Below are 23,471 nucleotides of genomic sequence, written 5' to 3' on the forward strand. Positions count from 1 at the left end.
ACAACAACAGAAGCAGACAAAGAAGAACACGCAGCAAATAGACACACAGAACAGATAACTGGGGCAGGGGAAGGGGAGAGAAATAAATAAATAAATCTTTTTTAAAAATAAGAGCAAATTGTATGTGGTGTGTAAATTATATCTCAATAAAGCTATTACCAAAAAACAAAACAAAACAAAAAAAATGAGTCCAGACTTTTTAACCAAAACACTTCTAAATGCTGAGGTGTTACCACAAAGCACCCCAGTTTGAGAAGCACAAACCCAGTAAGGTCCTCTCTCATTAGAGGACTCTAACTTAATCTTCCCATAGAGGCAGGTGCATAGGGGCGTGGGTATTAAGCTAAACCTAATGTAAGCATTCTAGCATTGACTTCTTTCTGGAGGCAAGAGGTAGGAGAGGTGAGGAGAGGTGGGACTCTCTGGATCAGGAAAAGGGAGGTAGGATTGCGTGCTTATCAGAAGTGAAGTCACCCACTCAGACCCGGCATTCCCTGGGCTGAGAGCCCTGGCCCAGGACTGTGGAGAGACGGATTCTTTTCATGCCACTGCCCCTCAGTTGCCGGCTGAAGATTGAGAACGTGTCATCTCATCTGGCCATGACTCACGTTTTTTCCCCTGGAAAACAGCAATTCCCAGCCCTCCTCTTGCTGCTCAGGTCGCCTTAAACCATTGTGCTCTTGCTCTTCTACAGGCCCCCACTCTACATAGCACTGCTCTCCAGAATCACTGGCTCTTTTGAACCCCACACTGCTTTTCCAAGGGTCTGCTGGACAGCTCCATATGTCTCAGCACCCACAGACTGTACTGAATTGGAAACCACTGCCTTTCTCCCCAAATCCTCTATCCTTCCGGACTCCTTATCTGTGTTCGTGACATCACTTCTGTCCTGGTATGTGAGTCTAAACACCGCAGATCAGTTTTGGCTTCTTTTTCTCTAACCCCCTTGCTGAATCAGTTTCTAACTCTTGCCATTATATTTCCGAAATATTTCTCAACCTCATCTTCTACCACCATTGACACCACCACGTCAGAGGTTATTCAGCACTCAGGGCAGTGCGTGCCCTCCCCACCCTGTCCTAAATAACTGATCTTCCCGCCCCTGTGTCACCCCCAGTCCTCCACCTTCCCATACACTACCACTACTGCCAGAGGGACCCACCTCCTCCGGACCCACACATATAGCTAATATGCTAGGGACTATGCTAAACATGGCACTTGCATTATCTTATTTAATTCTCACCACAAAGGTACAAGGCCAATACCTTAAATCGACAGATACCATAGTGAGTCATCTGTGTAACAATCTTTAATGAGTTTCAATACAGCTCCATGCCCTGCTCAACATTCCAAGACATCCATAAATTGATCTCATTCACCCATCCTGTGTTATATCCCATTGCATGCATGTGTGCATGCACACACACACACACTCCAGGCTGGTCTGTGCCTACAATGTCCCCATCCTGGGTGTGCCTATAAACTCCCAGCTTCTTCTCTAAATTCAAAACTTCCAAGCTAAAAATATATCTACTCCTTTCCAAAGCTTCCCCAGGCCCCTATCAGTGAGAAGGAAGCCCTCCATCCCAACCTGGCACACTGCTGCATGTTGGTCTGACAGCCTCATTCCAATCTGTGATTTATGTTTTCTGATCCTCCTAACTGACTGTGCACTCCAACAAGATAGGCTCTGTGACTTGCTCCCCTTGCCATCAATTCTCATTGTCCTGTACATAGCAGGTGTTTAATAAATTCTGGCAGATTTTTATTTTGAGTTCAGGAAAAAATATCTGAAAAAAATCCCTGAGGATCCTTTATAGCAGAAATATTTTAGACTCATACAGTTTCCAGGTCAAGATTGAAAAGTGAACTTTATACTAACAACACTCAGGGGCACAGCACAGGTAGAGAAGGCACTTGCAAATTATCTTTCCCAACAGCCTTGTCAAGGCTGGGTGGAATTAATCAAGAGCAAACGGAGCACCTGGCATTGTCACACAGGCCACCACAAATGTAATTAAATTGAAGATAAAGGAAATTAAGATCTGCAATATAATATTTTTAAAAGCCTTGATAGTGGAGGAGGTTTTTTGTCAAATGCCCCTTGTGTTTTTATTTAATCGACATACCACCTAGAATAGTAATACATTAAATGCTTTTAATAAAACAGTCATTTGGATATTAGATTTGAATTCCAGTCTGCATGCTAAGGCCCTTCCGCAAATCTTTTAAAAGCAATTTCCACTTCATAGCTTCCTAGTAACAGTAGAAACATGAATCAACATATGCTGCATTGATTTGGGGTTTCCATGGAGACTGGAAGGACATAGGGAAGGGCAGGACAGAAAGAGGCCACTTGGCCCAAAACTCTCCTAAAAAAATTTTTTTTTTTTACGTCTCAATGTCATTCCTCTGAGCATTAGCAGCCTCATTTCCTGTTCATCATCCAGTTCAAGCATCCATATATTTAATTTGTAATAACTCTGCTCAACTGCTCATAAGGAACATCAGAGGGCACATGAGAGAAGTCTGCAGCTAAAGGTGTGGGCCCATGAGGTTTGCAAAGTCAAGCAGAGAAGCACTGAATTTAGAATCAGAAGAAATGGTCTCTAGCTTAATCCTGCCTTTAACTAGCTCCATGACCACTAACCACCCTTACTAGCTGTGCAATCACTGACTAACTGAATGGCATGAATCAGGAGCTTTGAACTTCAATTTCTTCATCAGCAAAACACAAATTAGCATATCTCTCCTCTATTTTTCAAGGTGGTTATGAGAAAGAAACGAGAAATTCTGTGGGAAAGTGCTTTTTAAAACTCCAGTATACTGTACTCTATTATTATATTTGGTGATGCTTTGAGCTTGTTTTTAAGTGAAATTTTGCCAGTGAGCAAGTGTATGTAAAAAAAGATTGCTGGTTTATTGGGGAGGAGAGTGACCTGGAAAAAAAAAAAAAGAATAGTGGGTTTGACAGACCTGGATTTAATTCCCAGCTCCATAATTTTCTAGGATATAACTGCAGGCACATTATTTGGCCCCTCTGAATGTTATTTACATCATTGATAGGATGAAGATAATAACAATACCATTGTCGTGGCTTGTTATGAAGATTAAATTAGCTACTGTAATAGTGTTTAGCACAATGCTTGGCAAATATCAAATGACTGTTAAATGCAAGTCACTGTTATTGTCATTATTAGCCTTATCAATTTAGTTTCATCATCTGTAAAAATGGGAATTAGAATTCCTACTACTTCTATACTTTACAAAGAGGGTTATTGGGCGAGGTCTGCTCATCTATTTCATGAGCTCTTTAAGAAAAGGCACTATATAAATAGAGTGTTATTATTTCAGGATTCATTTTTGCCACCTGCTAACTGAGGTGATACAAAAATGTATAACACATTTGTAAGGAATTTCAAGCTTCTTGGCCTTTTCTTTTCCTTTTGTTCCACGTAAGCCTTTATTTGTCTCCTTAAATCTTGCTGCCACCTTTTCTTCTTTCTAGCCTCTGTTCTTCATTCGCTATCTATACACTCCTCTTATGAGTGTGTCTAGAAGGAATTTTAAAATTAAACTGTGGCAGCTTTGGTGTCTAAACCTCAATTGTGTCTGACATAAAATCAGGAGGCATTATAAGATTACAGAACTGTCTCAGACAATACAATGAGTGTTAAAAAGGCAGTTAAGAAGCACATCAAAATGCAATGTATGAAAAGAAAAATGCAATGTATGGACTTATTTTAAGTCCTGATTCAAATCCTTTTTTTTTTTTGGAGTTATTGGGGATTGAACCCAGGACCTTGTACATGGGAAGCAGGCGCTCATCCACTCAGCTACTTCTGTTCCTCAGTAAGAGCTGGTTTGCTCCCTAGTACCTCCTAAAATAAAACAACCAAATAAGCAAAAAAAAACAACTCTCACTGGGGAAGAGATGTAGCTCAGTGGTTGAGCACCTGCTTCCCACGTACAAGGTCCTCATTGCCCAGTACCTCCTAAAAATATATATATTATGAGAAAATTGGGAATATTTGACCACTGATTGGATTTTCAATGATATTAAGATTCATGATTCTTTTTTAATGTTATATTGATATTAAGGCCATTTTTTTCGTAACATTCTGAACTATTTAGAGTTGAAATGATATACTATTTGGGAATCATTTCAAAATCACCTAGGCTGGGAGTGGGGAGAGTTGAAGCATGGGGCTCAGTATTCTATTCTCTTGACTTGTATATATTTAAATTTTTGCATAACAAAAACTTTTAAAAGTGGTGACCGATGACGAAGTGTGCTTCACTATGCTGAGCGTGAGAAGTGTAAAATATTAGCGCAGGAAACTGAAATGTAAAAGGAGGAGGCAATTCAAAGGGGACTGGATTTCCTGGATATTTCCCATTGTAGCTTTTCTTCCCCATTAATAAATTCATTTTCAGAAAAATCTTTTATTTGACTCCTGGGAGTAGGTCTAAAATGCATAGAGATTTAGAGCGTCCGTGACTCAATATCACTCACAGAAATTTAACTTTGCCCAAGGTCGCATTTCTTAGCGGCATAGCCAGGATTCGAGGACAGAGCCCCCGGAGTAGACTCCGGCCACGTCCTTTCTCGCCGCTGCTGACCTGCACATCTGCACACCCCCAATGCACGGCCACAAGCAGTCAACACTGGATGAGGATACAAATGTTTGCCTACCTCCTAAGCCTTCTTCATTCCTACTGTGTTTTCAGACTTACACATCAAGCTGAGTTCCCACAAATTAGTTTCCCAGTGGCCAGCGAGCTTCTGGGAAGGCAACGGAAAAGCAGGACGCCAAAGTGGAGCGAAAAAGAGGATTTGTGTGACACGCACAGTCCTTCACACATCCACAGCCCGGTCTCCTGTTTCAGCAAGATAACCGAGGCCCCAGGAGCTAAGCACCTCCACGACTTTCCCCTTCTCCCCCTCCACACATCTATCCCACGGTTATACACATCCTTTACTTCATTCCTTCCACTTTCAAATGTGCCCAATCAAGGTGAATCCTGTGGCCCTGAGCCAGTCCTCTCTCAGAGTCTTCTGTGTTTCCTCATTTCCTATCTCCCCCACCCCCATTCTTTGCCGTCGGGCTTCCAGCCCCTCCACCCCCCTGAAACAGCACCCTGCATATTAGAAGGGCCAATGGACCTGTTTCAGCCCTATCTTTTGGACCTCTTGGCTGCCTTTTCCATGGTGGACCACCCACTTGCTCATCTGCCCTCCCCTGGCTTCATGGCATCACGTTCTCCTGACAGCCCTTCCTCTTGGTCTCCTTCGATGATGACGCCTCCCCCTCCTCTGCCCAGCGCCTAACTGCTGGCATGACCCCCTCTGGCTTTGCCTTCCTGCTCTTCTCTCCTTGCATGCTCTTTGGGCAATCTCATCCTTGCCCGTAGTCCTAACTACACTGAATATACTGACCATTTCTAAATCTTGTTCTCCAACTCTGGCTCCTCTCCCAATCATATAGGTTCCTAGAGCCCAGGTTTTGCTGAACATATCCCACAGGCACTGCAAATGTAAATATATTTAAAATTTGAACACATCGTTTCCCCTTCTCTTTCTGACCCATTTTATCTACACACATACCCTCATGCCTTCATCTTTTCTACCTCCACTCCCCCTCCCACTACACACACACACACACACACACAAATCTTGTTCTCATCTGGAATTCCTGACCAGAGTTTCTAGTACCATTATCCCCTGAGTAACCCAGGCTAGAAATAGGGAAGTAATTAGAGAAATCTCCTTTTCTCTCATCCCTATAGTCAATCAATTACCAAATCATACTGGTGAAATCTCCCCCATAGTTTTCAAATCCATCTCCTCCTGTCCATCCTTACTGCCACCTCCCTGGTTCAAGTTCTAATGTTTCTTTGGTCTCCCTGATCCAGTTCTGTTCCCTTAAATTCAACTCCATTCTGAATTTAAACACAATCTGTTTAAATTGCAAACATGACTATATTACCTTCTACCCTGTTGCCACCTTAGGCTAAGGATAAAGCGCAAGTTTTAATAAAGATCCTGACTCATAAATTCTCCCAGGTCTGGGTCCTGACCCCTCAAGAGGTGTCCACCACACCCTGGCTTATGCTTTGTGCCACAACAACCCCCAACTGCTTCTCATCTTTAGCACGTGTCATGGGGCTCCATGTCTCCTGGCCTATTTATTCCATTCCCTCTGCCTGGAATGCCCTCAACCTGATGAAATTTTGCTCATCCTTCAAGGTGCACATCAGGACCATCTCCTCCAAGAACCTCCTCTGAACACCCAGACTCAACAAGTGCCTCCCTTTGTGTTCCCATGTCTCCCATGCATCCTTCCCTACCTCGGCACCTGGCACAATTAGGTGCCTGCAACTTGCTTCTCCTGAACAGACCCTAAGTTCATCAAAGGCAATGAAAGGCCATTCATTCATTGAATAACTAGCTTTTAAGCATCTCCTCTGCACTAAGCAATGTCCCAGGCATAAGGACACAAGGTAAAGACGTATTTTTCATCTCTACAACTCCCGCACCTAGCACAGTGCCTGGCACCAAGAAGAGGCTCGATAAATGTTTGTTAAACTTAACCAAACCAGCCAGCTGATGGGTTCATGAGAGCATGTTTGAAATAGGTGCTGGCCAGGAGAGGCAGCATGAAGTAGTTGAAATGGCACAGGATCTGGGGTCCAGTGACAAGGGTTTGACTCCAACTCTACTCCTTCATGGCAGGGTCATATTGCCTTAGTACCTTGCTTTCTCGCCTCTGAAATTAGGCTTATTTAGACAGTACCAATGTCCTGGGTTACTGTACGAATTACACGAGATTTATGAACAAGCATGCCTTGTAAATTATTCAGTCTTACAAACATGAAGCCACGTTGAGACCATCAGAATTATAAGAAGGCAGGGGCACAACACCAAATGGGGTTGGGAACGAGGCTGCAGTGAACAGGACAGCTGGGCCAGAGATAGAGAAACAGCAGGACCTAGTTGAAAAAGCTTTGGGGCTGAGATGAAAGCACAAAGTGCAGCCTCAGTTGAAATGTGGCTGTCTCCTCCTATCATTCAGTGCCAGGGCACTGGTTATCAATCTCTTCCCCTTCGTAGGCAGTAACAAAAGCTTTACCATTTGCCATCAGGGTCTACAGCTGTGGGCAGAAAGCAACTTGCACACTCCCTCCTTCCTCTGAATATAAAATAAGCTCTTTCTAATCCTCCATTTTTAATGCCTCTAGGCAATGGCTTTCTTGTCCTCTCTTCCAGCTCCGTTCTAGCCAGCCACCTAGAATTACGCAAAAAGGAAAATCCTCAGCAATCAAATCATTCTCCTACTGAGAGCTGCTCCTACCTTCACAGAGCCGTCTGGGAGCGGAGCGTTCTCAGGGGTAAGCATTGGGAAGCCTTGCTTTCGGGCATGTGCCAAGTGCACACTAATGTCTGCCCTGGCTGTGGGAGGAGGGACGAGGGCTGTGTGGGTGCACCCGTGCACAGAGATGCTGAACAAATCCTCCTTGATGCTTTTCCTTGAGAGACAGGCCCTGGGAGGAATCTACTTCAAGCCACTCAGCTACTCAGAGACCCTCTTCCTTCTAGGACCTTTTTTTTTTTCTTTTAGGAATCAGAAGCCTTAGGGGAATTCCATACAGAGGACACTGATGAGGTCCTAATGAGAAGGTTAATGCTTTTTGGACAGTGAAAAATATCCTAATCACCAAGGTGCAGAGGGAAAGCAAGGGAGCATTTCTACCATCACTGGAGATGTATATTTGGACAAAGAGGAAAAGGGAAAGTGCAAATGAAGTGCTTTCACTTTTCTAGCTGAACTTGATGGAGTGTCTTAGCTTTCCTGAGCCTCAAACTCCTCTGGCAAATTGGGGGAATTAAAGAGCATAAGGTAGGGACCGTGGCCAGCAAGGTTTCTTCGCACATGGTAGGAGCTCGACAATTGGGGGCTGTCACTGTTCCTTTTATTTGAGCCTCAAAAACTTTCAGGAGTAAGCTGAGCACACGTTATCATTCCCATTTTACAGATTGCAAAATTGAAGCTGCTCAGTGGCCTGAGAGCCCGGCCCAGGGTAAATCAGTGAATGGCCCTCGTGAGACTTGAACACGGGCCTTCCAGTGCTCTGTCCACTCTAGAGCAACATGTTTCTGTGATTCAGATGCTGCTGCTGCTGACCCATCAGTGAGATCCACACTTCGAGATTTTTTATTTTTTTTAGTGGAAGGGTGGTAGGTTCTTCTCAGCCATTCATCCACACTCTCGTGCAATTCCCAGAAGTGCCTGGCATTTGTGAAATGGCTGTTGTGACGAAGGCAGTGTTTTCTTCCAGTCAGAGCCCATGGACCCACAGGAGAAAGACCTTGGCTTCATTAGCAGGCTTCATTCAACTGAACAAAGAATATATGGAAGTTTCCAAATCTCTGCATGTGTTAGGCAGTGTGTGAAAGTAAAAAAAAAAAAAAAAAGTCAAAAGGACCCTATGCCCAGGGCAGCCTCAGCCAGCAAGACACAATGTGTGGCTTGCCAGGCCATGTGGGCACACACCACACTCTCCCCTCCCCACCCACCTCACTCCCATCAACCTCCCCACTCTAACACGTACTTCTTCCAGGACCCCTACTCTAAGACTGGGCAGAGAGCAAACAGTTAATGAAGACTAGTTTGCCAGATTGATTGGCTGCCCATGGGGCTACCATTCCCAAAATATTAACCACAGCCACATCAGCATCATAATACCACGTTGCATTTTTAGAGATTTAACTTTCCCCCAGGCACTTGTATGATCACATGATAATAGTTATCTCACTCCCCCACTTTCCAGCACCTCCTTCAATCTTCCAAGGAAACCCTGAAGTTTTCCAAATCTGTGGGAACAAATAATACAAAAATAACTGAAATTGCAGGATGGTGTCGGTTTTCCTTCTTATTTCATTAGACAGTAAGCACCTGGAGGCCAGGGCCTACACAGACCTTAAAGGCAGGTTTTCAGTCTGTGGTCAGTCAACAGATAAGAGTATTGAGTGAGTGGCCCTAACATAGAAAGAGAAGAGTCATCCTCCTCCTTGGAAAAAGTCACCAACTAGACTACGCCAAGGACACATTTAGCTGATGCCAGGAACTCATCACCTCCTGTAGGTGGCAACTGTGCCCTCAACTCCCTGCTTAGAAACTGGTGACCTCCAGTGTATTTTTATCCCACTCCAACTCATTGCGCTTATGAGTCGTTCTGCACTGGAATGTATCACCCGCGTTAGTCACCAGCAACGCTGGAGACCTCCATGCCAACTGGAAACCAAACACGCTGTGTGCAGCCAAACTGATGTGCAGGGGACCTGTTTAAAACGGCAGCAGCAAAAACAACAACAAATATATATAAATATATGAATGAAACTAAAATGAAAGAGACAATGTCATAGTCCAGGTATCAGCCTATAGTATTTCCAGTGCCCCATGAAGGCGTCCGAGGGAAGAAACAGTATCCTGTTCTACCAGAAAGCAGATTTCAGGGGATCTGGGGAGTTGGGGTTGAGGAGGAGGAGGAACAGAAAAGGTACTTGTTATTTGCAGCTTAGAGTCTACTCATTAGAAGGGCGGGCATGTTCCTGCCCCCTTGCCCATGGCGGGGATGACGATTAACCTGCTCCTAGGAGCTCTGTTAGGAAATAAACCGGCATTATGACAGGAAGGCAGTGCCTTTTTTCCAGCAAGACTTTTGGCTCGAGCTGGCCAATTCAGAGCTCCACTCAGCCCTTCCAAAAGGAGCTGCTCTCTCTTACCTGTCTGGTGGTGGGCAGCGCAGCAGGGAAGATGTGGCTGGCATGGGCCGCAGCTGGGCATGGCTCGGTGAGCCCCGGAGTGACCAAGTCAGCCACCTCCTGGTGCATGGGAGACAGTGGCGCAGGGGCGGCCCACCGCGCCAAGGCGCCCCTAGAAGAGCTGCTGCAGCATGCTGCTCCGGTTCTGCTCCTCGCCCAGCTTTGCATCTCATGAAAAGGGAAAGACCGAGCGGCAGGGAAAGGGGGAGGGAAGCGCAGGGAGGGGAGGGGGCACTCTGACAGATGATGCGCACTGCCGCGCAGAGTTGGGGGAGGCACCGCAGACCGGAGCAGGATGGCACTGCCTGTGTGGCTCTCCTGTAGACAGCGCGCTCGCTGGCAGCTGCCTCCGTGGGGCCGGCTGCTCTGGAGAATTCAGAGAGAGGCAGAGTGCAGAGGGGGTGACAGCGAGTGGAGGTGGGGAAGAGAAAAGATCACATAGTGGCAAGCAGGAGAAGGAGGTAAAGCAGGGTCACTGGCATGGGGGAGAAGGATGACCTGCTTTTGCTCAAAAAAGAGACCAGACTGGAAGCATTTTGCTTCATGCAATGGTGGAAGGGGAAGGACAAAGCCCCATATTCCTGGCCTGGCTTCACAGTTGTCTCTCTTTTCCTCCATAACCAACAAGCAAGACCACTTTTTCTTAGGAAGTTGGAACAGCTATACAATTTATACCAACCACGGCTCAAATTTCTTAAAGAAGGAGAGAAAAAAATAGACATGGAAGAATATAATGCATGAAAGTTTCCGTGTCACTTCCCACTTTATGCTCCAGGCAAGCTGCTGCCCTCTCGGCCATCTGCCCAACCTGGGATCACAGTGGTGGTGGAGGCAAGAACAGAGCAGAAAGGGCAGTTGCAGGGAGGGGATAGCGTGTATCCTGTGATGCTTCTGTCTGTTACCTTCCATTTGGATGGTCAGGAGCAGAACCTTCTGGACAGCTTGAGTTGGTGCCTGGAGCAGCCTTTGAGGGTGAGAGCCAACCCTTGGCACCCACTTGCAGTAGGTTCGCTGCACAGGACCCTGAGCTGACAGTCACTCGCTCTATTTAAAACTCCAGCCAGCAAAAGAGGCTGACAGGGAAATAAACAAGCAGTGGAAACTGGAGAAGATCAAAGGAAACTGCAGCTGGGGAATACTTAAATGCTGCTAATGAAGAGTAGAGATCTTAAATAAGGGTCTTCTCTGGAGGCAATGGGATGCAGACAGGGCAAAGTACTAGATTGCAACAGATTTCTAGGGAACTGTCCTTCCCCACTACAAGAAAGTTCTTTTCCTTCAGGCCTCTGCAGAGGTCCTGTAGAGCATTGAGCAGGAGAAAGGACGCAGGAGCCCTTGGGAGATGGATGCTACCGGTGGAACATTGCTTCAGTAGACTTTCATGATCATCATCTGGCTGCTGCATAAAAGGCCACACTGATTCATCAACATCAGTTCAATTCAACAAACAACTGATGGGAGCCCAGCTAAGTGCTTTGGGGTATCCAAGATGACTAAGACAGCTTTGTCATGTTTTAGGCTATCCAGAAGGAGAGATAGATCTTTACATAACTGAATCAAATGCCTGAATAAGCTACTCAAAAGAGTACCAAAGAAATGCTGAGGGAGTATAGAAAAGGGGAGACTGAGAGATTCAGAGAAGTCCCCCCCAGAGGAGATATCAACTGACCTGCACATTAAAGGTTAAGAGTGGATTTTGACAAGCAGAGTTTAGGAGGGAAGATAAGTCGAAGCTGAGGAACAGTATCTAGAGATGCCTGGTGTGTTTTGGGCACAGAGAATGTTCTTTCTAGGGAGGTTGAGTAGAATATAGAGTAAGATAGGAGGCCATGGTAAAGTCATACATTGTGACCAGATAATAAAAACAAAAACAAAGATGTGCTGATCAAATCATTGTAATAACCAGATATGTGTTTTTGGAAGATACTGAGTGGACAGGGATTGAAAGAAACTGAAGCCAATCAAAGGTTATTTCAAGTGCCTGGGGGAAAGAGGGTAAGAGCCAAAATAAGACAGTGGGCTTAAAGGAAATGACGAAGTACAGAGATGTGGGAAGGTAGAAAAAGCGGGACTTGATTTGACTTGAGAGATGGGGGAAGTTCAGAATGGGAAATGATGGGAAGGAGTTGAGAATGACTCTACTTTACCATTTGAGAACTGGCTTTAAGGCTAGGGAACCCAGGAGGTAGAACAGATTTGGGCTGAGCAGAGAAAAGCTATGATATTTTGATTTGGGATAGGTTACACTCTGTTAAAATCTCAGGGCAGAAGTTGGGAGGAGGCAGAAATACAGCACATGCTTTTAGTAAAGAGGTAGGGACCTGAGAACTTTCTACTTGAAGATAAGAGATGAGGGAAGTACATGAACTCACTGAAAGACAGCAAGAAAAAAAGGGCTGAGGGCAGAACTTTGAGAAGTGACTACATTTAAAGGAGGAGTAGAGAAAGAGGATCCAATCAAGGATACTGAGAAAAATTATCAGAGAGAGGGAGTAGAAGAACCAGAGAAATGAAGTGTGGCAGGAGACAGTAAAGAAGAGCTTTGAGGAGAGTCAAATACCGCCGAGAAATCAGTCAGTGAGAACTGTTATAAAGCTGGCTGACATTGAAATTCAGTCATTGGTGACCTTTAAGAAAGTAGTCTCAAACTTTAACTGACATTAGAATCCTCTAGAAGGTTGTTAAAGCACAGTTTGCTGGGCCCCACCCCCTGAGATGCTGATTCAGTAGGTCTAGGGTAGGGCATGAGAATTTTCATTTCTAACAAATTCCCGGTGTGCTGATGTTACAAGTCCGGGAACACCCTTAACAACCACTGGCTTAAAGTATTGCTTCCCAGATATTCACTGTAAATCACACACAGAAAATAATTTTTACATGGACCACTGGAATAAATGGAGCCCAGGGCCCCACCAGACTGCTCAAAGACTGAGGGAAGAAATATCTCAACACATTGGTGCACATTCTAGGAACACAGTGTAGGAAACTGGCTTAGGGGACTGTAAACAGCAATGGCAAAATAACAAAATATGAGTGGATGGGGAGTCCTTCAAAGCAACGAAAAATGGATTTTGCTTTAAAGAACAGGGACTCTCATTTTTGTATCTCCAGTAACTAGAAAGTATCTAGCATGTATAGGAACTATATTTGTTAGAATAAACTGAATTAAGAAGTTTTGCTGAGCCAGAAAAGATACTTAGCTTTAAAGGAAAGCAACATCAAGGTGAGGTGTTTGTTTTGGAGAATGAGGTGGGGGAAGTTGTTTCCTGCCCAAATACAGCACCAAATGAAGAAAGAAGAAATGAATCCAAGCCTGACAAGGCAGAAACATTTATTTACCTATCTCTGGCTGAGGAATTTCACCAATTCCATAGTGAAAAGCTATTGGAAGTACAACAATCACACTACACTGTAATTTGTGGTACGTTTATACAGCCTAAAGATAAATATTTTTTAAAACTGCATATATACTGTTATCTTCTAGATATAGGTTTTTTTTTAACCTTCTGTTATTGTGAGATTTTTATTAATTCATTGTCAATATTCTTTCTTTTTAGGATGGGAAAAGGGAGAGATTAAAGGGATTAAATGTATGAGAAACTTGTGCCATCTAAGACCTTGTCTTTTTTTTTTCTTTCAACTGAAATTAATTTCTCCCATTAAATTGTAAGCTGTCTGAGGCAGAGGCTGTGACTAACCCAACTTTTAACTGCCAGTGCCTGTCACATAGTAGATAGTTTTAAAAAAAAAAAAAAAAGCAAAAAATCCTTGTTTTAAGAATGAAAGAATAAGGGAGAGAAAGGAAAGGAGGGAGAAGAGGAGGAAGAGAGGGGAATAATGGGGGCAAGGATAAAAGAATATGGAAAAAGAGGGAAGCGAGAGCACAGAAGTGTGGTATACAAAATAATGACCTCCCAAAGATGTCCATACTCTAATCCCAGAACCTGTGAATACGTTACCTTACATGGCAAAGGGACTTTGCAAAAGACATTAAGGTTTAGGGCTCTGAGATAGGAAGATTATCCTGTATTATCTAGGTTGGCCCATTCTAAACATACAAGTTCTTGACAGTGAAGAGAAACTTAGGAGTGAGTCAGAGAGATGAGATGGAAGAAGAGACAAGAAAGATTTGAATTGTGAGAGGGGCTCAGGCCACTATTGCTGGCCTTGAAGATGGAGGAGGGATGCCACAGGCCAATGAATGTGGGTAACCTCTAGAAACGGGGAATGGGCCTTGGCTGACGGCCAGTAAGGAAATAGGGATCTCAGTCCTACAACTGTAAGGAACTGAATTCTGCCAACAACCAAATGAGCAAGCAAATTGATACTTCCCTGGAGCATTCAGAAAGAAACATGTCCCTGTGGACACCTTGATTTTAAGACCCAGGTAAGATTTCTAACCTAAAATGGTAAGATGATAAATTTGTGTCACTTAAGTCACTAAGTTTGTGGTAATTTGTTATGGCAGCAATAGAAAATAAATACAAAGGAAACAGCCTTGGAAATAATGAGGATATTACTTGCATTTCAACAGGAATGAAGCCAGAAAAGATGGTGAATATTAATAAACCAATGCAGAGATACAGAAGAGTGTTGAAGAACCAAAATCAGAAATTAGAGAGCCTCTTTCAGTGAAATAGGAGGTATAAATATCTCCCTAAGAGTATGTAACACACACATCCATGCAGACATGCATGCACATGCACATAGACACAGTGAATGTCTGAGTTCAGTCATTTTTAAATTTTTTTTTAAAGAATTATTTTTTATTTATTTCTCTCCCCTTCTACCCCCCGCCCCCCCCCCAGTTGTCTGCTCTCTGTGTCCATTCACTGTGTGTTTTTCCGTGTCCACTTGCATTCTTGTCGGTCGCATCCAGAATCTGTGTCTTGTTTTCATTGCGTCATCATGCTGTATCAGCTCTCTGTGTCTGTGGTGCCACTCCTGCACAGGCTGCAATTTCTTCATGCAGGGCAGCTCTCCTTACAGGGCACACTCCTTGTGTGTGGGGCTCCCCTACACGGGGGACACCTCTGTGTGGCACAGCACTCCTTGCACACATCAGCACTGTACGTGGGCCAGCTCCACACGGGCCAAGGAGGCCCGGGGTTTGAACCATGGACCTCCCATGTAGTAGGCGGACACTCTATCAGTTGAGCCAAATCCACGTCCCTGAGTTCAGTCTTCAATAGTTTTTTAGACTCCCTACCCTTCCAGCAAAAGTGGATTTATCTCTCTTATTAATTAGCCACTGTTGAAGAAAGCTTTCATTGCTCTCCCACACAATATCATCTGTCACAGGGAACACAATTAATGAACACAATTAAAGTTTAAGAGGAGAAAAGTAGAGAGGGGTCCACCTCCCCTAGAAAGAGGGGAGAGCCTATGGCAGTGAGAAAGCAGAACCTGCCAGCCTGAGGAAAGAAAGTTAAAAAAAACAACAGAAATTTAAAAAATAAATAACTCAGTTTTAGTGTAGGTAGGAGTCAGAAGAGTCCAAGTACAAATAAAATAGAATGGAATGATAGTTGGAATAATGGATGGATAGATGAGTGTGTAGGGGGTGGATGGATAGATGAATGGATGGAGAGGAAGAAATAGTTAATATTCAAAGGAAGAAAGCCATTGAACCTCACTATATGAATTACTTTATATGTAGGCTCGTAAGAGTTCAAGCCCATCCATACTTGGGCACAGGTCTGCATGTATGCACGTGCTCACATTCATCACTCACCCACAGAGTTTAAATTTTGCAAGTATTTGAAGGTTATTTATAGGGAATAGAATTTAAAGTAAATATCCAGAAATTCTGTGCTTAGCTAGATTATCCTATCTGAATGACCCTTCAGCTCCATCCAGTTCTCCCTATTCCCATTTTGATAGGCAGCAGATGGGAGTGCTGCAGAGCCTGTACTCTATCCCATTTCTGCCAATTACCAGCTTAACCACTCTATGCCAGTTTCTTTACCTATAAAATAGGGATACTCATAGAACCTGCCTCACACTGTTGTTATGAGAATGAGTTTATACATGTAAAGTGCCTAAAGTACCAATGGATTTCGCCTGCCCCTATCTTGACTCCTCATAACATCCTGATCTTAGTATAGTACACTATTTTTCATTACCTGTTTCTTATCTGTGTCCCTGCTAGAATATAAACTCCATGAAGGCAGAGACTATATCTGCCCTGTTTTACTTTGCTTCCCTCACCTTATCCCAGGTGCTGAAAAAATGGAAGACTCAATATAGTTTTACCTCTCTTCCTAGACTATTAAATTCTTTGAGTACACAGATGTGTTTAAAATTGTCTCAGTACCTAGCTCTGTCTCTTTGGAAAGGTAATTTAATGACTTTGGATCTCCATTTCCTCTTCTGTTAAATGACAGGGCTAGGTTATCTATGAATTTGTTTCCAATTCCATAATTATACAATTCTGTTCTACATATCTCCTACTTGTCTCATTTGAAATAAATTGGATAAAAATGGGCTTAGTAATTTTTTTGAAGATCATTGCTAGGTATTTATTCATACCAGGTGTGGTAGATTGTTGAAGTAAAGGCCCTCAATCTGTTCACAGCTTACTGTATCCAGGCCCTTAGGCGGTGTCTTCCACACTGACTCTAGTTTGGCCATGTCACTTGCTTTATGGGACACAAGCAGAACCTTGAAAAGCACTTGTGAATTGCAGCTTGTTCTCTCTTGCTGCTCTTAGGATCCTGCAGGCCCCATGTGAAGAAGCCCTGATGAGCTTACTAGATAAATAGAAACATTAATTCCATCACCACTCGTGCACCAGCCAGCAGCCAGCAAATCCAGTTCAGCCACTATGCCAGCTGACTAGAGACACATGAGTGAGGCCAGTCAAGATCCCAGTCAAAATTAGCCCAGTCCAGAAAAACTGCCCAGCTGACCCACAGAATTATGACCTAATAAATAGTTGTTGTTTTAAGCCATTAAGTTTTAAAGCAGCTTGCTACACAGCAGAAGCTCACTGATACAAAATAGAACAGCACAAATTTCAAAGCCCACTCTGGGTACTTCCAGCTGCATTCCCTGCATACCAGACATTTTTAACTACCCATCCCAAGTTAATTTTGAGTATAAAAGAATAAACCTAGGAGGTCCCATCCCAATCAAGACAGTGAGGTGGAAGCTTCTGGGCGCCATCCCCACACTGAATCTTTGAACAACCAGCAAGAACTGGCAGAAACAACTTTCTCAAAGCTACAGAAAACAATTAAAGGATGGCTGTATCAAGGTGATCACCAAATCAAGAAGGCAAATTAAAAGTGGTAGGATCTTGTGGCACCTGAATGACCTCTCCCCTACTCCCTCACTGGATTAGTGCAGAACCAGCCCATTCACCCAGTGCAAGCCCCTGGTTCTGGTTCTGGAGGGAGCAGAGTAACCCTCATGTACATCCTAGGCACATGTATGTCTGGCCCAATCTGTGTGGTGCAGCCTGAGAGACTGAACCAGGGCTCTCATCACAGACTCACCATCACAGAACTTTCCCTGTTTGTAAAAGGCAGCTCACAGAGCTCACACACAGAATGCTATGGGAGAGCAGTCAATTTGTGCTGCCTGGAGCAAGGAATTGCTGCTGTAGAACATACAATGTCATGTTCCTAGGGAAGAGGGGACATTCATGTCTGTGTAAACAGGGAGATCCTAGGGTCACATGTACATAACCAAGACAAGACACATGCTCAGAAAGGAACAAGGTGGCCTCTATGCTTTGGCCTTGAGCTAGTCTCTAAACTCATTTTATAGATAAGCTTTGAAGGAGTGCACTTGCACAGGTCAATATGCAAAGACTGAAAAATATATTCTTCCTCCTCCTCCTCCTCCTCCTCCTCCTCCTCCTCCTTATCCTCCTCCTCCTCCTCATTCCCCTTCTCTTTCTTGTTAGCTCCTGGCATTCAAGGAGGGCTCTGTAATAACATTAGCTGGGTACAAACTTAAGGAACAGATGCCTCAGAATCTAAATTCAAGCAATAACACATTAAACTATCAAAATGCCCAGGTTTCAACAAAACATACAAAGAAACAGGAAGTCATGGCCCAGGCAAACGAGAAGATTAAAGCATTAGAGTTCATGAATGAAGAGGATCAGACCTGGAACACCAGAGATTTTTTTAAAATGGTCTTAAATACGCTCAAAGAAATAAAGGGAAATGTGTACAAAGTACTAATGGAAATCAGGAAAACAATAGATGAACACAAAGAGAATATCAATAGAGAGAAGGAAATTATGATAATGAGCCAAGTAGAGCTGAAGACCACAGTACCAGAAACTAAAAATTTCCTAGAGGATTTCAACAAATTGGAACTGGCAAAAGAAAGAACCTGTGAACTTGAAGACAAGACAATTGAAAGCACCCAGTCAGAGGAACAGAAGAAGAAAGAAGGAAGAAAAGTAAACAAAGCCCAAGGAATATGTGGGACACCATCAAGCATACCAATAAACACATTGTGGGAATCCCAGAAGGAACAAAAGGAGAGAAAGGAACAGAAAGAATAGTAAAAGAAATAATGATTGGGCACTTCCCAAATTTAATGAAAGATATGAATATATACATCCAAGATGTTCAATGAGCTCCAAACATGAAAAACCCAAGTAGACTCACACCACAATGTATTATAATCAGACTGTCAAATGCTAATACTAAGGAGAGAATTCTGAAAGCTACAAGAGAGAAGCAATATGCCATATACAAAGGAATCTCCAGGATTGATTAAATACCACTTTCTCATTTGAAAACATTGAGCCAAGAAGGCTGTGTATGGTATATTTGAAGTGCTGAAAGCAAAAAATTAACAACAGAGATTATTACATCCAACAAAACTGTCTTTCAAAAATGAGAGAGGGATTAAGTCATTCCCAGATACACAAAAGCTGAGGAAGGTTATCACCTCTAGACCAGCCCTACAAGAGATGCAATTCTGCTGGTTGGAAAAAAAAAAAACCAAAAGAGTAGACAACAGATAGAAGCCACAATAAGAATAAGAAGCCACAATAAGAAGCAGTTTTGGCTCAATGGATAAAGTGTCCACCTACCACATGGGAGGTCCAGGTCCTCCTGGGTAGGAGGTCGCCCACCCAGGGCCTCCTGACCCATGTGATGAGCTGGCCCATATGCAGTGCTGAAGCACACAAGGAGTGCTGTGCAATGCAGGGGTGTCCCCCATGTAGAGGAGCTCCACGTGCAAGGAGTGCACCCCGTAAGGAGAGCTGCCCAGTGCAAAAAAAGTGCAGCCTGCCCAGGTGTGGTGCCTCACACACAAAGAGCTGATGCAGCAAGATGATGCAAAAAAAAAAGAGACAGTTTTCCAGTGCCACCGACAAGAATACAAGTAGACACAGACAAACACATAGCAAATGGACACATAGAGCAAACAATGGGAGGGGGGCAAGGAAGGGGAGAGAAATAAAATAAAAAATAAATCTTTAAAAAAAAAAAACAAAAACAATACCTGAGTTGTTGTTTAAGACAAAAAAAGAAAGAAAGTAAGATCTTCAGCCAGGGGGGGTAATGCCATGAGTAAACAGAAATGTCAGTATTATTATGTTTTTGGTTTGTAACTCCACTTTTTACTTCCTATAGGACGTAAAAAACAAATGCATAAACTGTACTGATGAATATCATTGGACTCATAATGTATAAACATGTAATTTGTGACAAGAACCACAAAAAGGTGGGAGACAGGTATAGGAACATAGTTTGTGTATGCTATTGAAGTGAAATTGGTATCAAAGAAAATGAGATTGTCATATATTTAGGATATTAAATTTAAGCCCCATGGAAACTATAGAGAAAATATCAGAGCATATGCACACTCATAGAGGCAAAAGTAGAGTACTGGTTGCCAAGGGCTGGGGTCAGTGGAAACAAGTAGTTAATGCATATTGGGTATAGGGGGTCTGGGAAGATGAAAAAGTTTTAATAATGGAAGTTGGTGAGAGTACCACAACATAGTGATTACAATTAATCCCAGTGAAAGGTATGCTTGGGAATGATTGAGATGGGAAAGTTTATATTGTATATATGTTCCCACAATATAAAAAACAAGGAAGAGGAACTAAAGAGACAAATACAGAGTGTATGTATGTTCCAATAATAATAATAATAAAAATTTTAAAAATTCACTGAACTGTACAATGCAAAGAATGAACCCTAAAGTAAACTATGGACTATAATATAATTAATATAATTATAATAGAACTGTTTCATAAGTTTTAACAAAGTTAGCACACTAATGCACAATGTTAACAATAGGGAAAACTGTATGTGTGTGTGTGCGTATGGAAGTATATGGGAAATTTGTACTTTCTGTATGATTTTTCTGTGAGTCTACAACTGCACTAATATAAATAACCACCCTCTCAAATAAATAAATAAATGTGTTTTTTTTAAAACCAAAGAGAGAGACAGAGAGAATTAAATGCAATATGAGATCCTGGATGAGAAAAGGCTCAAAAGGACATTATCGGAATCTATGAAAAAAAATTGGAATATAGACTGTAATTTTTATATTAATTTAAAATTTCCTGAACTTGATAACTGCATTTAATGTGGTTACTTAAGTGAATATCTTATTTTTAGGAAATGTACATGGTGGCAGTGAGTGTTCATGGAGCAAGATGTATACAACCTGCACTCAAGTGTTCAGAGTGTGGGTAGAGAGAAAGAGAGAGAGATAGTATAGTGATAGAGATAGAGGGACAGAGGGATAGAGGGATAGATAAAAAATTTTAATATTGGTATATCTGGTTATCTGAGGGGATAAGGATATGCTGGAGTTCTCTCCGTGGGGTTTGTATTATTTTTATCACCATCCTGTAAATCTGAAAGCACTTCAAAATAAAAAGATTTAAAATAATACTAATACTAAGACTAATAATAATAAAACATTATTTGAATATTGTTTCAGTTTGCTAAAAGCTACTGGGAGTAATATATCAGAAATGAGTCGGCTTTTATAATGGGGATTTATTAAGTTAAAAGCCTACAGTTCCAAGGCTGGGAAAAATGTCCAAATCAAGGCATCAGGCAAAGCTCTCTCCCTAAAGATCCGTTGCTGTCAATCCTGGACTCCTACCATGTGTCAAGACACAATGGTGGCTCTGCTGGTCTCTGCCTTCCCCTCCAGGCTCCCCAAGCTCAGCTGTGGGTGATCAGGCACATGGCAGTGTCTGCTTGTCTTTCTCTTCTCCTTTGAGTCTTGTTGCTTTAGCTTCAGACTGCACCACCTGTGGATTTTCTCTCTCCCAGGTTTGTTGATTTCAACTTCTGGAGGTTTCTCTCTGTCTCTAAAACTTTTTTTTCTGTGTCTGAGGCTTTTATTCCTCTGTTTATAAAGGACCCCAGTAAGAGGAGTAAGACCTACCCTGATCCTGCAGTGTAATCAAATGGCCCTTAACTGATTTAATCAAAGGTTCACAATAGGTTCGCTTTAAGAATATAATTTTCTGGGGTAAACATAAAAGACTCAAACCAAAACAAATATAGTTGGTATATTAATTTACTCATCCATCATGCCATAGTCCACTTATCAAACACAGCTTGGGAGTGAACTTTGAGCCAGCTATCTTGCCCGAATGTTTAATTTGCCTAAAAGAATTCTTTACTTTTGGAAATCAAGGAATTATCCTTCCTTGGATCTCCTCACTTTTCCTACTACAGCCTTTCAATGATTTCCAGGCTTGTAAATCATGGCCCATTACATTTTTAAAATCCCTAGGCAGCAACCACAGCATTGTCAACCTTATAATTTTTCAAATATAAACATTGAAAATACTATCACCATCATTTTATGAAATAAAGAAAATTCTAATGCCAAAATAAAATCTAATGGACATAATCTTAGAGTGAGACAATTCTTCTCATGAAAGTCAATTGACAACCATGCACCCACATATAAGTACATGGAAATTGATCTGAAGATACGCACACACACACATACAGAAATACGCACACTCATCCTACATTGTGCTATTTTTTTTCTCGTTTTGCTGTGGTTAGGGATCATTTTGGGCTGACCCCCTATGAATAGACTGAATTTGAGAACAATTGGCCTACATTATAGCAAAAAGAAAATGGCTACCTGGTAGAATATCAAAGGACCACACAGCCAAAGAAAGTACCTAGGGAATATCTTAGCATTCATAACTTCCATAACAAGAGGTAGTCATTTTTTCAGTTCAAACTCTGTAAACCTATGCTGAAGCAGGTTCTAACCCCTCTCATCATTGCAACAGATCCTGAGGAAAGGTTGAAGCACCACAAAAATGCACACATTGTAATAAACAGAGGCAGTTCACATTTTGCAGAGCATTTTGAAAGAAAACAGACTGTCCTCCTTTCCAGGATTCTCAGAATTTGCAGCTGTTGGAGCTCAGGAATCCTTTTTGGGGGACTCTGTAGGCCAAGTCTGAATTTTAAGAACTGCAAAACTACCTGTAATCACTTTTAAATAGCTATTTAGGGAAGCATTCCCTCCAAACCATACTGCTGTTTGACATGAACAGCCTGGGGCATAGAAGTGGTCAACAGCAAAGCAGGAGCAAATGAAGCAAGGGGAAGAGAGCCCATATCCAGCTGCATGATTCACACAATCCTTAGATAGGAAACCGGAAGTAAATATCAGAACACTGTACAATTTGTTGTACATATGCACATGCTTAGGATAAATGTTTAGTAAAGTGTTTAAATACATTGAGCTTCTCTGTATGTGGAAGTTTTAAAATTCCCATTCCTACATATGCTCACTTACGAGCATCTGCACCTATATATAGTGCTCAGTATAAAATTTGTTGTAAGTATGAATGAATGAATCTTCTGCTGCAGAGATGATTTATTTATTTATTTAATCCACTCATATTTATTTAGCACCTCTTTTGGGCCAGAAACTGAGCTAAGGACATGATTGCTAGAGATATTCCAGTGAACAAAACAACTTTGGTTTCTTCTCTAGTTTTCATTGTGCCTACCACACCTCTGTCCTTCTGTCAGAACTCAAGGAATTTAAGAATCCACCAATATCTCACAAAGGTAACTCATGATACCTCAAAGGTATTCTCAACAATGGTGCCTGAAGCATACCTTTTTTTTTTTCCTAAACTGCTTTTGCTCCAAACCTAGTGTCTATCTGATTCTAAATCCTAAATCCTTAGGTCTGTTTCACTAATTTCAATCCTGTCTTTGAGCATTGCATTGGTCAGCCATTGTTATCTAACAGACCACACAAAACCTTAGTGGCTTGAAATAACCACCATTTGTTACTGATCATGTGTCTCTGAGTTATCTGGGGGTCTTACTTTTCTGGGCCAGGCTTAGTTGATCTTGGCCTGCTAGGATCATGGGGTGGATCTCATCATCCACTGAACAGCCCTACCTTTTTATGACAGAGTCAGGGGCCTCCAAAGTAAAAGGAGAAGCACAAAGACTTCTTGAGAACTAGGCTTGGAACTGGTGGATCATTTCTGCCACATTCTATTGGCCAAACCAAGTTACAAGGCCAGCCCAGATTCAAGGGTAGGGAAACAGATTCAATACCTTGACAAGAGGAGCTACAAAGTTACATTATAAAGGTGTGGCTAGGAGGAGAAGGAATTGGGACCATTTTTTATGAAGAATCTACC

The 23,471-nt window shown here is 42.4% G+C and overlaps 1 protein-coding gene across 3 annotated transcripts in view; it reads right to left on the reverse strand.

Annotated features, from left to right (window-relative positions):
• Positions 1 to 23,471, reverse strand: part of RGS8 (regulator of G protein signaling 8) — a 66,051-nt gene that overhangs the window by 31,575 nt on the left and 11,005 nt on the right. Inside the window, exon 1 of one of the 3 annotated variants that reach the window (XM_071207594.1) lies at positions 9,788 to 10,314. The exons of 1 other annotated variant lie outside the window; for it this stretch is intronic. Coding sequence is in view for 1 of the 2 variants with exons in the window: in XM_004469115.3 (XP_004469172.2) it covers positions 9,788 to 9,994 (207 nt within the window). In the remaining variant the exon portion in view is untranslated. Of the gene's footprint in view, positions 1 to 9,787; positions 10,315 to 23,471 lie in introns of those variants that run through there. One more of the 3 variants, XM_004469115.3, reaches the window with a different exon arrangement.

The sequence above is a fragment of the Dasypus novemcinctus genome, chromosome 13, assembly GCF_030445035.2.
Source record: "Dasypus novemcinctus isolate mDasNov1 chromosome 13, mDasNov1.1.hap2, whole genome shotgun sequence".
Classification (NCBI taxonomy): domain Eukaryota; kingdom Metazoa; phylum Chordata; class Mammalia; order Cingulata; family Dasypodidae; genus Dasypus; species Dasypus novemcinctus.